We start from the raw sequence: 15,299 nt of genomic DNA on the forward strand, positions 1-15,299 counted from the left end.
AGCCGATCTTGACTTTTCAGGATCATTTTTGAAATCCAATTTCCGATCATTTTTCATTCGATCTCGATCCCAATTCTGATCCCAATTCAAGTCAATGGGATTATTTTACTAATCGGAGATCGGATTTTAAAAACAATCCTATTCACTATACAGCATGGAATCTAACAATTGAACGCTTTAATTGTTAGAATCCACGCTGTGTAGTGATTTTTTTTTTTATCCTCTGGCTACTTAGTCCCCCCTGGTGTCCACTTACCTGCAGAGATGGCTGGTCCGGTGCCCGGTGTTCTCATTCGTCTTTACCTCGCTGCCTCCTGCCTCCCAGGTTAGGAGATTGTGGGCGGGTTAGGAGAGTGTGGGCGGGTACTTGGAGAGGAGACGTCATGTATCCCCGCCCTGTACCCGCCCACACTCTCCTAAGCCACAAGCCCCGCCTTCTTCCTAGTTCTTTAAACACTAACCTGGGAGGCAGGGAGCAGCGAGGTGAAGAAGAACGAGAACACCGGGCACCGGACCAGCCATCTCTGCAGGTAAGTAGCTACTAGAGATGTTAGCTAGTCTCCCATTAGAATGAATGAACGCAGCCGGCGCTCAGGAGGTTAAGGCTATGTGCTGGCTGCTTCCATTGAATAATCACCGATCTCAATCCCACCTAAATTTTCTCGATCGCCGAGCGGAATCCGATCTTTTCCAAAAACGATCGCTCAACCCTACTTGGAACGTGAGACTCCTATCATTCTATAGACTATCCTCTTGTCAATCTCATATACTTGATTTGCAGCTTTTCATACTTATATCGAGTTCATTATGTTTTACCATCGTTACTAAATAATAACCATTTTACAAAAATAAATCATTTACCAGGGTCTCTGCAGTCTATGGTCGAAACTTATTTTGACTTCTTCGGTTAACAGATTTATTTGTGGGCTCTTTCTTGTGGGGCTCGTTGTGTTTTTAATTAATACCATGTTCTTGTAAGTACAACTTTTTGACAAAAAACATACTGGATAAATAATATTTCATACTTACCTTCTGTTCCCTCCTTTGGGCCTCCTCACGATATCTTTCGCGCTGTGTCCGGTGATCTTTTGTAACCCCTCAGGTTCCGGACCAAAAGCCGGGTAGCTGCGACTGAAAGCCGGTGCACTCTACTGGCCTCCTGCCGTGCACTCCGTCCCGGATTAGGCTCATTGAAGGGGTCTAGTCGGGAGGAGGGAATGTCTTCAGGCCGAATCGTGAGGCGAAACGGCCTAAATAATGAGCACCTCGCTCCTGAGGGGTTCCCATTGATTTCAATGGGAGCCGTCTTTTTGGTCAGGATTTTGAGGCAGATACGGCCTCAAAATCTTGACCAAAAATCTCTGTGTGTATTTACCCTAATAGTTTACCAGTGGCAGCCATTTTAGATTGTCAAGAAAAAAAAAAAATCACAAATTATTTGGTTTTGTTAATAAAGAAATTGAAATCTTCAGGTAGAATCTGGATCATTGCCAACCAATGCGCCCATCTTTAGAGAAAATCTGAAGTCAAAATTGTTTTTTTTTTTTTACACCACCACTGTGATACTGACACCAACAGTGCGCTATAATAGAATGAGATGGTGGACAAGACCACGTGTCTGATGTATGGTGACTGTGCAGAATTGTAGTAAATGGAAGATGATGATATATGTGCACTCTAGGTACTACTATACCTGCTAGTGTCAGTTGCTTGTTATCAGCGGTATAACAAAAGTCTTGTGAACATGGGTGCAAACTTTTGTACGGGCCCTCCCCAGCTTCCCTTTCCCCCCACAGCATCACCCCTTCCCACCACCTCACCCACTCTACCCAGCGGTGGCCCCCAACCCAGTAATATATACTCATCAGTGCCCCCCTACGCTCCAGTGCTATTATTACACTCTCCTCAGACCCCGGAGTGTAATAATCAGAGGACCAGGGAAGGGGAATAAAAATAAACACTGATACTCACCTTGCCTTATCTTTCCTAGGCAACCTGTCTCCGGCTAACTGCAACATATTCAGCATCTCTGGTCATCTTCCTGACGTCTCTGCTGAGGCCTGGGATTGGTCCTCAGTGGTCACTTGGGGGCGTAGTGATGTCATTACGTTGCTGCACCCCATGTGACTGCTGGGGCCTGATCAGGCCTGGAACCATGCTTTCCACGACCGCTGTCATAGTGGTACCAGCCCCATCCATCTCCAGCTGATCGCATGCCCTGTACCTTGCCGGGCTTGGTCGCACTCCCTGTGATCACGATCGTTACGCCCCTGCCTGTTGTGGCTCCGGTTGGTGCTGTAACCTTAAGCATTTCTGGTTCATCATCTTCCAGATACTGTACTGGGCCTGGATGCTGCTGTTCCTAATTTAGTCCTGATGCTTGTGATACTGGCAGAGAAAGGCGAGTATTTGTTGAGTGAGATGGACTGGGAGCATGAAGGGGTTACCAAGTTATGCATATGACAGGCAGTTATAGAGATCTCCATAAAACACTGTGGCAAACTGGTTATACAGCCTATCCTTAAAATATTCATTTTTTTTCTCCCATAATTCCCCCATTTTGTCTTTATGGTGAGGGTCTAAGAGGTCTGCCATCCAGTACTCGTCCCTCTGCATGATGCTGATAATACGTTGCTGCTGTGTAACTAGTGGAACATAGAGCCTGCAATGCTCGCCAACTTATGTGCAGACCTAGGGCCTGCAATGGTAGGTGCTCTTGGCCAATTTGGTCATTATCATCTTGAAACAGATAAAGGTTGTCTCACTCCCTTGGCTGTGCCTGTAATATATTAAGTGTACCCTGTGCAACCATTGCAGGGTGTCCCTCCTTTTCCTCCTCTTTAAGTCTAAGGCTGCATTCACACAGAGTAACGCTAGGCGTCATTTGTGTGTAATTTGTGTGTCTTTTACGGCCGTCATAAAACGTTTACATAGAGTTCTATAGGAAAAGACGGCCGTCATTTACGGCTGTCATTTACGGCCGTCATTGTAATGACGGCCGTAAATGACGGCAGTAAATTACGGACGTCTTTTCCTATAGAACTCTATGTAAACGTTTTATGACGGCCGTAAAAGACACACAAATTACACACAAATGACGCCTGGCGTTACTCTGTGTGAATGCAGCCTAAGTGTCCCACTTCCTCTACCGAAATGACCCACTGCCCAGTTGGAGTTGGTGAGGAGCTATCCAGGAGGACATCTACTGTAGGATACAATGAAGCAGCTCCTCCACTGTGTGGCTCCTCTGATCTACACTTAGTAATTGCAAAATCACATGATGGTGCTTTACTTTACAATGGTGAAGCAAGGGTGGAGGAGAAATAAGAGGAGTAGATGTGATGGCTTGCCCTAATGAAGATGGTGACAAGAAACAATCCAAAGATAAGGATCCAGAGGAGGTACATGGGCACTGCATGGTGTTTGAACTGGGTCTCCACAATTGGGATGAAAGTAGTGCTTTAACTTGCCGCTTCTTTGGATTGTGGCTGCTGCCGCTTAAATAGTTGACCAAGTGGTTCATGAAACCCATGTATTGTCTTTGTCAATAATTTCTGGTCGATGTGTCGATGGTGGTGTGCACCTTTCCCCAGACATATCCAAGGAAAGGGCCATGTTCTCCAACACACAGGGATATGAAGTAGGAACAGCTTTCCAAGAGAAATAATGATGGCTAGGTATCCTCCATCCAGGTTGCACACATGACATCAGTTGTTGAAATTCATGGGAGTCCACTAAGTAGTATATCAGCAACTGTTAACTGTGAGTGTTGGATGGTATTTCTGTCTCTTGGCCTTGGCCACACACTCCTATATGTATGACTGATGTTGGCTTGGATGAGGAGGTACTACATGTCCTTATACATGGCCACAACTAAGATTATTACTCTTGCAGATCTTGCACACTGCAATAGATTTATTGATTGGCAATGCACAAAAAAATTATCACATGGGAGATGACCACATGTAGTTGCTTCCACCAGCATCATCAGCAGTGCAAATATATCTGAGACTGCCACCACATGGACCACCACCTCCATGCTGTGTGGTTCCCATAGGTCTACCCTGGACAGTCTTTTTGGATGTTAGGCCTATGCAATGTCTGGAGTCATTGTTATCACCAGTACCACCAGCCTCTTCCTCTAATGTCACTTTGGTACAATGGTCCTATTCACAGTAGAATCATTATCAGCAATGCTATCACAGCTGCTTTGCTTTTTTTCTAACACAACATCATGTCCATGCACTCCCTCACAATTCCACTTCCAGCTGTCCCCCCAACCATAGCTCTCTTACCAAAACAACGATGTGTAGTAGTATTAGTGCTACACCCACTGTCACTGCCATCCCCACCAACAATCATCATGTCTTCCTCCTCATCTTGAATACAATGCTAACTGGTCTCATCTTGTTCATCAAAAAGAGGAGGAAGATTGTTCTGACTAGGAGAAATAGGTGGCACGTCACTAACAGGGATCCATGTGGGTGAAGAATATGAGTGAGACATGGTTGGCCGTCCAGAAAGGCCCTGTGACAAAAAATGTAATCAACCAAAACAAACCTGGGAACCGCGGCATCTAGACCAGACACAACATGAATCTTGAGAAGTTTGCCCAACTCTTTATCAGTCCCACAGTGGGAAAATTTCAGAATTTCAAATGCCCCTTTAAATCTCTCAACCAATGCTAAATTCAGACAATATTTTAAAAATGAATTATTTGATACAGATTTTCTTCATAACAAATTGTTTATAATCAGCAATTCCATGAAGTAAAGCCTCTTGAGTATAAATCTCCCAGGACTCATTTACCTGCCACCTGCTCTATTATTTAGTATATAAAGATCTAGACTTAGCCGCATCCTGGTCACATTCATGGATCTTATGGCCACACAACATCTCGGCTGCCGGGTTTTGCTTTAGGGATTTTTCTTTACAAAAAATGTCAATATCAATGAAGAAAATATGGATTAAGCATTAATGGAAACTTTCTAACACATAATGTAGATTGTTTGAGATTCTTCTAAAATTGTCTGAAACGAATTTAATAATATTATATGTTTCACATGTTTTTACACTGATATTTCTTCTAAGATCATTCCCGTGTCGCCCTTAAGCTATTGAATCTTCTTGTTTTAGTTTATGACACTAAAATATAATTTGTATTACATGGAGGAGAAGAATCTGACGGCCGGCACTGAGTTTTTCCTTGTAGGATTTCAATACAGCCATAAATTAAGAATGTTCCTCTTCTGTGTTCTCCTGGTGGTTTACTGTGGAACAATATGTGGTAACCTCCTGATCATCACCCTGGTGTCCACCAGTAAGATCCTCCACACTCCAATGTACTTCTTCATCTCACAACTCTCCATCAGTGACATGGTGATCAGCACAGACATCGCCCCTAATGTGCTCCACACCCTACTGAATAATGGGGCAGCCATTACTTTTATTGGGTGTGTCATTCAGTTTTATTTTTTTTTGTGGCTCTGAATCATTTCAGTGTCTTTTTCTCTCTTTGATGTCTTATGACAGATATGTGGCCATCTGTAATCCTCTCCGTTACTCCACCATCATGACAAGTGGACATTGTGTGATATTGTCTATTACTTGTTGGTTTCTTGGATTTTTTGTTGTTCTGATTCACGTCATAAAAACTACCAAGCTTGAATTTTGTGGCCCCAATGTCATTGACCATTTATTCTGTGACCCTGTCCCCTTACTAGAACTTGCCTGTTCAGACACCTTTATTGTCCATATGGAGATCTATACGTTGGCAATGGTAGTTGTCTTCATCCCAACCCTAATCATTGTAGTGTCTTATACTTCTATTGTCCGGGCAGTCTTAAGGATCCCATCCAGTACTGGTAGACAGAAAGTCTTCTCCACCTGTAGCTCCCACCTCATTGTGGTCTCCATATTCTACTGGACCATGTTCAGTGTTTATGTTGTCCCACCAAAAGATCTCACAATTTCCACAAGTAAGATCCTCTCCCTGCTATATACTGTGTTTACTCCACTGATCAACCCCATTATATACAGTCTGAGGAATAAAGACATTAGGAAAACCGTACAGGAAATATTGTGTAAGCGTGAGACCTGGTAAATTATCAATAACATGGTCTTCACTGAGGGTTTTTATAATTGAAATATAACTGAAATAAAACATAATTTTATTACAATTCATTAAAATGCAAAATATAATGAGATATTACAACTAGAGATGAGCGAGTACTGTTCGGATCAGCCGATCCGAACAGCACGCTCCATAGAAATGAATGGATGCACCTGGTACTTCTGCTTTGACGGCGGCCGGCCGCTTAACCCCCCGCGTGCCGACTACGTCCATTCATTTATATGCGAGCGTGCTGTTCGGATCGGCTGATCCGAACAGTACTCCCTCATCTCTAATTACAACATCTTTGCCTGTTCGGAACCCCGGGGCATCCTCCTGTTGCATGTTGCAGCACAGGAGACGTGTTCAGTTGTGATCCCTTCTACTTGTTGTTTTAGCACAGCTGAGGATCCTTTGCTGTGTGCCATTCCAGCCAGTGTTTTCATTCCTTTGGCTACTAGGGAGTTAAGTTATTGCTTTTTATGGACATTCCTCCTGGCCAATCAAGTCTAGCGTGGATTCCTTTATATACTTTTCGAGCCCACTCCCAAATACTTGCTATTGCCTTGTGTATGCTGGCTATATACTGCTATGCTATTTATATACATATTTCAGACTTTGGCTATTCTCTGTGTCTACTCTTCTGGATTCTGATTCTGTACTTCGCTGCTCGACTGAATCTGACCCCTGGATTTCCTGATTATCCGTATCTGTCTGTTTGTCTTGTCTGGGTTCTGTGTTCTCACTTACATTATAGGAAGGGACTGACGTCCAGTCTGATCCAAAGTGTATTTATATATAATACACTTATGAGCAAAAGGGTAACAATGTTCTCACCTTGTGACTTTCAGGCTCCATATCTCTCCATCCACTACAGCTTGGAACGTGAGACTCCCATCATGTTATAGACAATTGTCTTGGCTATCGCATACATAAATGTGACTTGCATTTCTTCTTTCTTTTATTGAGTTCAAGCTGCGAGCTTAAACATTTCTGGTTCATCATCTTCCATGTACTGTAGTGGGCCTGGCTGCTGCTGGCTGCTGATTTACTCCTGATGCTTGTGGTACTGGCAGAGGAAGTGGAGTGTTGGCTGAGTGATGAGGACTGGGAGCGGGAAGAGGGCACCTCGATATGAATGTGACAGGTAATTGTAGTGATTTCCATAAAACACTGTGACAAACTGGGTATATGGCCTATCCTGATAATATTCAATTTTGTCCTCCCTTTGTAAAGCAAAGAATAATTCCCCCATTTTGTCTTTATGGTGAGGGTCTAAGAGCTCTGCCATCCAGTACTCATCCCTCTGCATGATGCTGATAATACGCTTGATTCTGTGTAAGCAGTGGAACATACAGACTGAAATGTTTGCCAACATATGTAAAGACCCAGGGGCCTGCAATGGTGGGTGCTCTTGGCCATTTTGGTCATCAGCATCTTGAAACAGATAAAAGTCGGCTACCTCCCTAGGCTGAGCCTGTGACATATCAAGAGTACCCTGTGCAACCAAAGCAGAGTCTCCCTTCACTTCCTCCTCTTTAAGTCTAAGAGTCCCTCTTCCTTTACCGTAATGACCCAGACCCAAATTCTAATCCTCCACCATTAACTCAAGGCCATAATTTTGACTAAGAGGAATAAAATGTTCCTCTGCTTCCATTCCCATGAGTGTAGGGGTTTCTTGTAAAATGGATCACATCACTAATGCTGCAGTTGTCCCCGTTGCAAATTTTGGTGGCTTCTTCAAAGTAATTGAGAATCTGGCACACTTCCCTGATGAGATTTTAATGACATATCTCATGAGAAAAGGTTGTCTCTGTCATCTTCTATATGCAATATTCATTCATGCTTTCTGCTGCTCATACAGATGCTCCAGCATCCAGGTGCAGGTCCACTGAGTTGGAACAGCACAGATAAGGCAGTGTCACGGTTGACTACTTTGTATTTTTTTGTTTGTCAGAACACCTGAAATGTGCAGAGAACTTTCTGAACATGAGGAGCGCCTCTTTTAATCCCTAGGTTAATAAAGTGGCAAACCATCAGAATAAGGACATGTGCCATAAGGGGACAATGTTTTAAGTGTCCTAACTTCAGTGCAGAAAATTTATTAACCCCATTGTCAGGGCTTATTCACATCTGCGCCCGAGGTCTCCGTTATGCAGGTTTCTGTTTCCTGCACGAAACTGGGCAGGAGACGGAAACCTGCAGGCATGTTTCAAACCCATTCATGGGTTTGAAAAGTCTGTCCCTGAGCGCGGTGAGCGTTTTATGATCTCTGCGGTGAAACTGTTTTGTTTTTTTGTTTTTTTAACCGGACACAGAGTCAGACATGCAGAACTTTGTGTCCGGTATAAAAAAAATGTAAAAAAAAAACAACAAAAAAAAACGGTTTCGCCGCAGAGAGCATAAGATGCTCAACAGCGCTCACAGCCGGACACGGTCTTACACGTTTCTGTCTTCTGCCGGCAGAAGACGGAAACCTGATATGGAGACCCAAACGCTGGTGTGATCCCAGTGTCAGTAGTATCACTGCCCAGTTGGAGTTGGTGAGGAGCTATCCAGCAGGCTCTACCTGCTAAGGAGGCTGAGGGCCTTTGGAGTCCAGGGGCCACTCCTAAGGGTTGATTCAGATATTTTTTCAGTGTAGCATGCTGGGGGAGCAGTATATCAACCAGGGACAGAAATAGACTTAACATTCAGTTTAGTAGGTCCAGCTCTGTCCTGGGGAGCCCCCTGGACCCAGTACAGGTGGTGGGTGACAGAAAGATACTGTCTGTGGTGACCTCCATGCGGGAGAACAAATCCCACCCCATGTATGAAACCTTGATGGGACTTGGCAGCACTGTAAGTGACCGTCTGCTTCACTCCAAGTGTGAGAAGGAGCTATCGCAGGTCCTTCCTTCCAACTGCGACCAGGCTGTATAATCTACATCAGACCAAGCGAAGACACTCCGCACAGAGAACTAATGATTATGAAGTTTCTTTCTTTCTTTCTTTCTTTCTTTCTTTCTTTCTTTCTTTCTTTCTTTCTTTCTTTCTTTCTTTCTTTCTTTCTTTCTCTCTTTCTCTCTTTCTTTCTTTCTTTCTTTCTTTCTCTCTTTCTCTTTCTTTCTTTCTTTCTTTCTTTCTTTCTTTCTTTCTTTCTTTCTTTCTTTCTCTTTCTTTCTTTCTTTCTTTCTTTCTCTTTCTTTCTTTTTCTTTCTTTCTTTCTTTCTTTCTTTCTTTCTTTCTTTCTTTCTTTCTTTCTTTCTTTCTTTCTTCTCTTCCTTTCTTCTCTTCCTTAGCTCCTATGGACTCCTAGTATATCTTCTCTTCTCAGCTTATGTGTGTCTACTTCTGTATTATATTACTGTGTATTATAATGTATCTGTATTACTAGGCTGCTGTAACATACTGAGTATCCCCACTGTGGGACTATTAAAGGATTATCTTATCTCATATCTTATTAATTGCAAAATTGCATGGCGGTTCTTTACTTTACACCCCTAAAGCAATGGTGGAAGAGGGGGCAGAGGAGTAAAAGTGATGGCTTTCCCTAATGAAGATGGTGACAAGAAACAGTCCAAAGAGAAGAATCTAGAGGAGGTACATGGGCACGGCATCATGTTAGAAATGGACCTGCACAATTGGGATGAAACTAGTGCCTTGTCTTCCTGCTTTTTTGGATTGTGGCTACTGCTGCTCAAAATATTGACCAAATGGTTCATGAAAGCCATGTATTGTCTTTGTCTATATTTTCTGGTCCACGTGTTGATGGTGGTGTGCACCTTTCCCCAGTAAAGTCCATGCTCTCCAATACATGGGGATATAAGTAGGAACAGCTTTCCTAGAGAAATAATGGTGGCTAGTTATCCTTCATCCAGGCTGCACACATGCAATCAATTGGTGAAGCTCGTGGGAGTCCACTAAGTAGTATGTCAGTGACTGCGCCACCAGCAGCCTAGTCAGATGCGAGATAAGTTGTACAATTGCTGGAAGACTCGGTACATAGCGATGTCTTTTGGCCACACATTCCCTTATGTATGACTGATATTAGCTTGGATGAGGAAGTACTACATTTACTCATTTACACCCCCATCCCCCATCCTGCATGGTACCCATAGGTCTGCCCTCGACAGTCTTTTTGAATCTTGGGCCTATGCAATGTCTGGAATCATTGCTATAACCACTAACACAAGCCTCTTCATCTAATGTCACTTTGGTAGAATGATTCTATTCACAGTAAAATGATTATCAGCAACAATATCATAACATCCTTGCTTTTTTCTATCACATCCTCATGTCCATGCACACCCTCATAATTCCACCTCAACATGTCCCTCTAGCTCTCTTACCAAAACAATGTTACCAAAACACTATCTATCAATAAGTATTTGGACACCCAGTAGAGTTCTGCGGAGGTGGAGATATGGTCTGAGGGTGTTTATCCTGGTATGGACGGGAACCCTTGGTCCCAGTGCATGGTAAACTCAATGACAACGCTTATTGCACTATATTAGATAACAGTGTGCTTCCTACACTATGGCGCTTCTATGGGTCGGACCAATGTTACTTCCAGGATGACAACGCCAGCTGTCATGTAGAGAGATCTACCATGGCTTGGTACAGTGACAATCAGGTTAACGGACTGGGCTGGCCTGCCCAGAGCCCAGACTTGAACCCTATCGAGCACCTCTGGGATGAGTTGAATCACCGAACTACCATCTCTGCCACTACCATCTCTACCTCCAACAGTCATCATGTCTTCCTACTCATCTTGAATGCTAACGTTTGTCTACAGTTGATTTGAATAGTATTTGAAACACAGTTTCAAATACCTTGCTCCCATAGGAATGAATGGGAGTGGGCGAACAGCAAGGGGTTAAGCGCCGGCTGCTTCCATTCATTCCTATGGAGCTAGGTATTCGAAACTATAGTTTCGAATACTATTCTCTCATCTCTACTGTTGTCATCTTGTTCAACAAAAAGAGGAGGAAGACTGCTCTGACTAGGAGAAATAGGTGGCGTCAATAACAGGGATCCGTGTCAATGAAGAATATGAGTGAGACAGACAAGGTTGAAAGTCCAAAAAGGTCCTGTGACAAAATATGTGTTATGTAGGAGTAAATAGGGACCCTACCTGCTGCAGTCAATCCAACAAGTAACGGCATATTAAAAAAATAATAATAATAAAAATAAAACATCGAAGACGCACTGGGCCCCCTAATGTCCTGCGCCACGTGGCAGATGCTACGGCTGCCACCCCGGTACTTACACCACTGCCTAAGAGTATTCTAAACTATGGTTTAAGCCAATATAACTTCAACTTATTCAACCAGAACCAGTTTGGGACCCAAACTGGACACAAAACTCTACTATTGACAAATGCCCCTTTAAATCTCCCAACAATGCTAAATTCATATATTTTTTAAAAAACAAATTATTTGATTTGGATTTTCTTGACAACAAACTATTAATCATAATTTGACCTTAATAATCTGCAATTCCATGAAGTAAAGTCTCTTGAGTATAAATCTCCCAGGACTCATTTTCCTGCCACCTGCTCTATTATTTAGTATATAAAGAATTAGACTTAGCCGCATTCTGGTCACATTCATGGATCTTATGGCCTCACAACATCTCAGCTGCCGGGTTTTGCTTTTAGGATTCAACAAAGAAAATTTGGATTAAGCCTAAAAAAGATTTACAGAAAATTTCTGTGTAACAATTTATAACACAGATTGCTTAAGAGTCTTCTTAAATTGCCTACAATGAATTGAATAATAATCATATATTACACTGATATATGTGTGCCAAGATCATCATGCCAGTTTAACCCTCTATCTACTGAATCTTCCTGTTTCGGTTTATTACTCCATAAATTATATTTTGTTTACATGCAGGAGAAGAATCTGACAGCCATCACTGAATTTTATATTTTAGGATTTCAAACCAGCCAAGATCTAAGAATGTTCCTCTTCTGTCTCCTCCTGCTGGTTTACTGGGGGACAATACGTGGGAACCTCCTGATCATCACCCTGGTGTCCACCAGTAAGATCCTCCACACCCCAATGTACTTCTTCATCTCACAACTCTCCATCAGTGACATCTTGGTGACCACAGATATTGTCCCCAACCTGCTCTACATCCTCCTGAATAATGGGGCCGCCATTACTGTCATTGATTGTATCATTCAGTTTTATTTTTTTTGTGGCTCTGAAGCCTGTGAGTGTCTTTTTCTCTCTTTGATGTCTTATGACAGATATGTGGCCATCTGTAATCCTCTCCGTTACTCCTCCATCATGACAAGTAGACATTGTGTGATATTGTCTATTACTTGTTGGTTGCTTGGGTTTTTTGTCATTCTGATTCATATCATAAAAATTGCAAAGATTACATTTTGTGGGCGCAATGTCATTGACCATTTATTCTGTGACCCTGTCCCCTTATTAGAACTTGCCTGTTCTGACACCTTTATTATCCATGTGGAGATTTATACCTTGGTGATTATAGTTGTTGTCATCCCAACCACCATCATTGTAGTGTCTTATACTCATATTATTCGGGCAGTCTTAAGGATCCCATCCAGTACTGGTAGACAGAAAGCCTTCTCCACCTGTAGCTCCCATCTCATTGTGGTCTCCATATTCTACTGGACCATATTCAGTGTTTATGTTGTCCCACCAAAAGATCTCACCATCACCATGAGTAAGATCCTCTCCCTGCTATATACTGTGTTTACTCCGTTGGTCAACCCCATTATATACAGTCTGAGGAAAAAAGATATTAGGAAAGCCGTACAGGAAATATTGTCTAAGCGTGTGAGCTGGTAAATTATCAATAACATGGTCTTCACTCAGGGTCTTCACTTCAGCAGTTCTTAAGCTGTCATGCTGCTGAATTTGCTCCTCACGTAGTGCCTGTGATTGTTCCGGCATCTCAGCAGCTGACTGGAATGCCATATAATGAGCGTATTGTTGTTGTTGATGATCTTCCTGCGCTGGTGTTTCGGCTGCTCTAAGAGCCGCTTGACGCCTAGCTTTCTCAATCCTCCTGAGCTCCACTTGAGGAGAACTCTGTGACTTCTGGTTGTCTTCAAAGCTCTTGTTGTTTTAGAATTTTGTGACAAATTAGATTTTGTTTTTCCCGGCATGTTTAAAATTGGTAAACTGCCAATTTAGATTAAAGGTGTTCTGTCAGAGTCCCAGCACTGGAGTAGGTCAGATAATATGCAGATGCTTGTACACAATGGACTCAGTGTTATCTGTGCGTTCACATTGAGAGGTAACAGACCTGGCTTTATCAGTAATTAGCTGAGAGAGTCCTGCTGGCAAGAGCAGTTTAATAAGGTATAGTAAGATAAATTTATAACAGTCATGAAGCCATGTCATTTACTGGGATAAAAAATAGCCGATGTGTTAATCGAGGTTGCAAACTATCTGTGAACCAAATTTCATCCACATCCGTTCAGCCGATTTTGTGTGATTGAGTAACAAATAGAGATGAGCGAACAGTGTTCTATCGAACTCATGTTCGATCGGATATTAGGCTGTTCGGCATGTTCGAATCGAATCGAACACCGCGTGGTAAAGTGCGCCATTACTCGATTCCCCTCCCACCTTCCCTGGCGCCTTTTCTGCTCCAATAACAGCGCAGGGTAGGTGGGACAGGAACTACGACACCGGTGACGTTGAAAAAAGTAGGAAAAACCCATTGGCTGCCGAAAACATGTGACCTCTAATTTAAAAGAACAGCGCCGCCCAGGTTCGCGTCATTCTGAGCTTGCAATTCACCGGGGACGGAGGTTTCCGTCCAGTTAGCTAGGGCTTAGATTCTGGGTAGGCAGGGACAGGCTAGGATAGGAAGGAGAAGACAACCAACAGCTCTTATAAGAGCTAAATTCCAGGGAGAAGCTTGTCAGTGTAACGTGGCACTGATGGGCTCAATCGCCGCAACCCAGCTTTCCCAGCATCCTGAATGGAATACACTGACAGTGTATTCCCGTATACCCTATATATACACCCCAAATCCCCGTTCCAATGGTGTGCCCCCCCACCTTCACCCCAGAAATACCCTGCAAGTCCCCTAGCAATAGAATTGGGGCTATATACACCCACTATTTTTGCTACTGCCATATAGTGCCATTGTCTGACTGGGAATTCCAGGAATATATTGGGGTTACATATAACTTCAATTCCAGGGAGAAGCTTGTCAGTGTAACGTGGCACTGACGGGCTCAATCGCCGCAACCCAGCTTTCCCAGGATCCTGAATGGAATACACTGACAGTGTATTCCCGTATACCCCATATATACACCCCAAATCCCCGTTCCAACGGTGTGCCCCCCCACCTTCACCTCATAAATACCCTGCAAGTCCCCTAGCAATAGAATTGGGGCTATATACACCCACTATTTTTGCTACTGCCATATAGTGCCATTGTCTGACTGGGAATTCAAAGAATATATTGGGGTTACGTGCACCCACAATTTTTGCTACTGGTATATAGTGCCAGTTTCTGAGTGGAAATTCCCCAAATAATTTGGGGATTAATTCACCCTACATCTCAGGCTCTTGCCATATTCACCCAGGTTGTCAGTGCTGCACCAGCTCGTTCCCAGACAGCTCGGCCCGAAAAACACGTTACCTATATAGAGGATTTGGACAATGAAGACAACATGTTCTAAATCTAATGTCTGCACCTTCTCCAGAATTAAAATAAAGGCAGCGTTTAACTTTCAAATAGCACCGCACAAAGGAAGAGCTTATCAGCTTGTCTCATGACATGCTACTGAAAAGTGTCATTTGTGTATCTTAATGTAAATATAGTTGTATAAGCTTTTTGGGTTTTAGGCACTGCCAAGATATTTATTACCACCCGCTCCCTTATAATGATGATGACGCCAAAGTCACTGTGGGTGTTCAGAGCTCACAGCTTTGGTTGACATTTGTCTTGCTCTCTGTCGGTACCAGCTGTCTTTTTGGATACCGTAAAGTTATGTTGACTTTATTAACAGCTATAGAAGCTTTAGCCAGGTTGTGACGGTGTGTAACCCTAACAACACTAAGTGGGATACACATTAATAGTCAGTCTATGTACGCTAAACGCATCACTGAAGTAATTTTTTTTCCCTCTCCCCTAATATAAGAAAGGAACAGACATTAGACCTAGACCGGGGTTCGAGGCTTGTAAAAATCCAGTATTATTTGTT

At 43.0% G+C, this 15,299-nt stretch overlaps 1 protein-coding gene across 1 annotated transcript; it reads left to right on the forward strand.

Moving 5' to 3' along the window:
• The first annotated feature begins 11,985 nt into the window (after positions 1 to 11,985).
• On the forward strand, positions 11,986 to 12,988 carry LOC142202277 (olfactory receptor 5G9-like). The gene is made up of 2 exons (XM_075272337.1): positions 11,986 to 12,796; positions 12,966 to 12,988. Exons 1-2 carry the CDS (start codon positions 11,986 to 11,988, stop codon positions 12,986 to 12,988), a joined length of 834 nt encoding a protein of 277 aa, XP_075128438.1.
• The last annotated feature ends 2,311 nt before the right edge of the window (positions 12,989 to 15,299 follow it).

Source organism: Leptodactylus fuscus, chromosome 5 (assembly GCF_031893055.1).
Source record: "Leptodactylus fuscus isolate aLepFus1 chromosome 5, aLepFus1.hap2, whole genome shotgun sequence".
NCBI classification, from domain to species: domain Eukaryota; kingdom Metazoa; phylum Chordata; class Amphibia; order Anura; family Leptodactylidae; genus Leptodactylus; species Leptodactylus fuscus.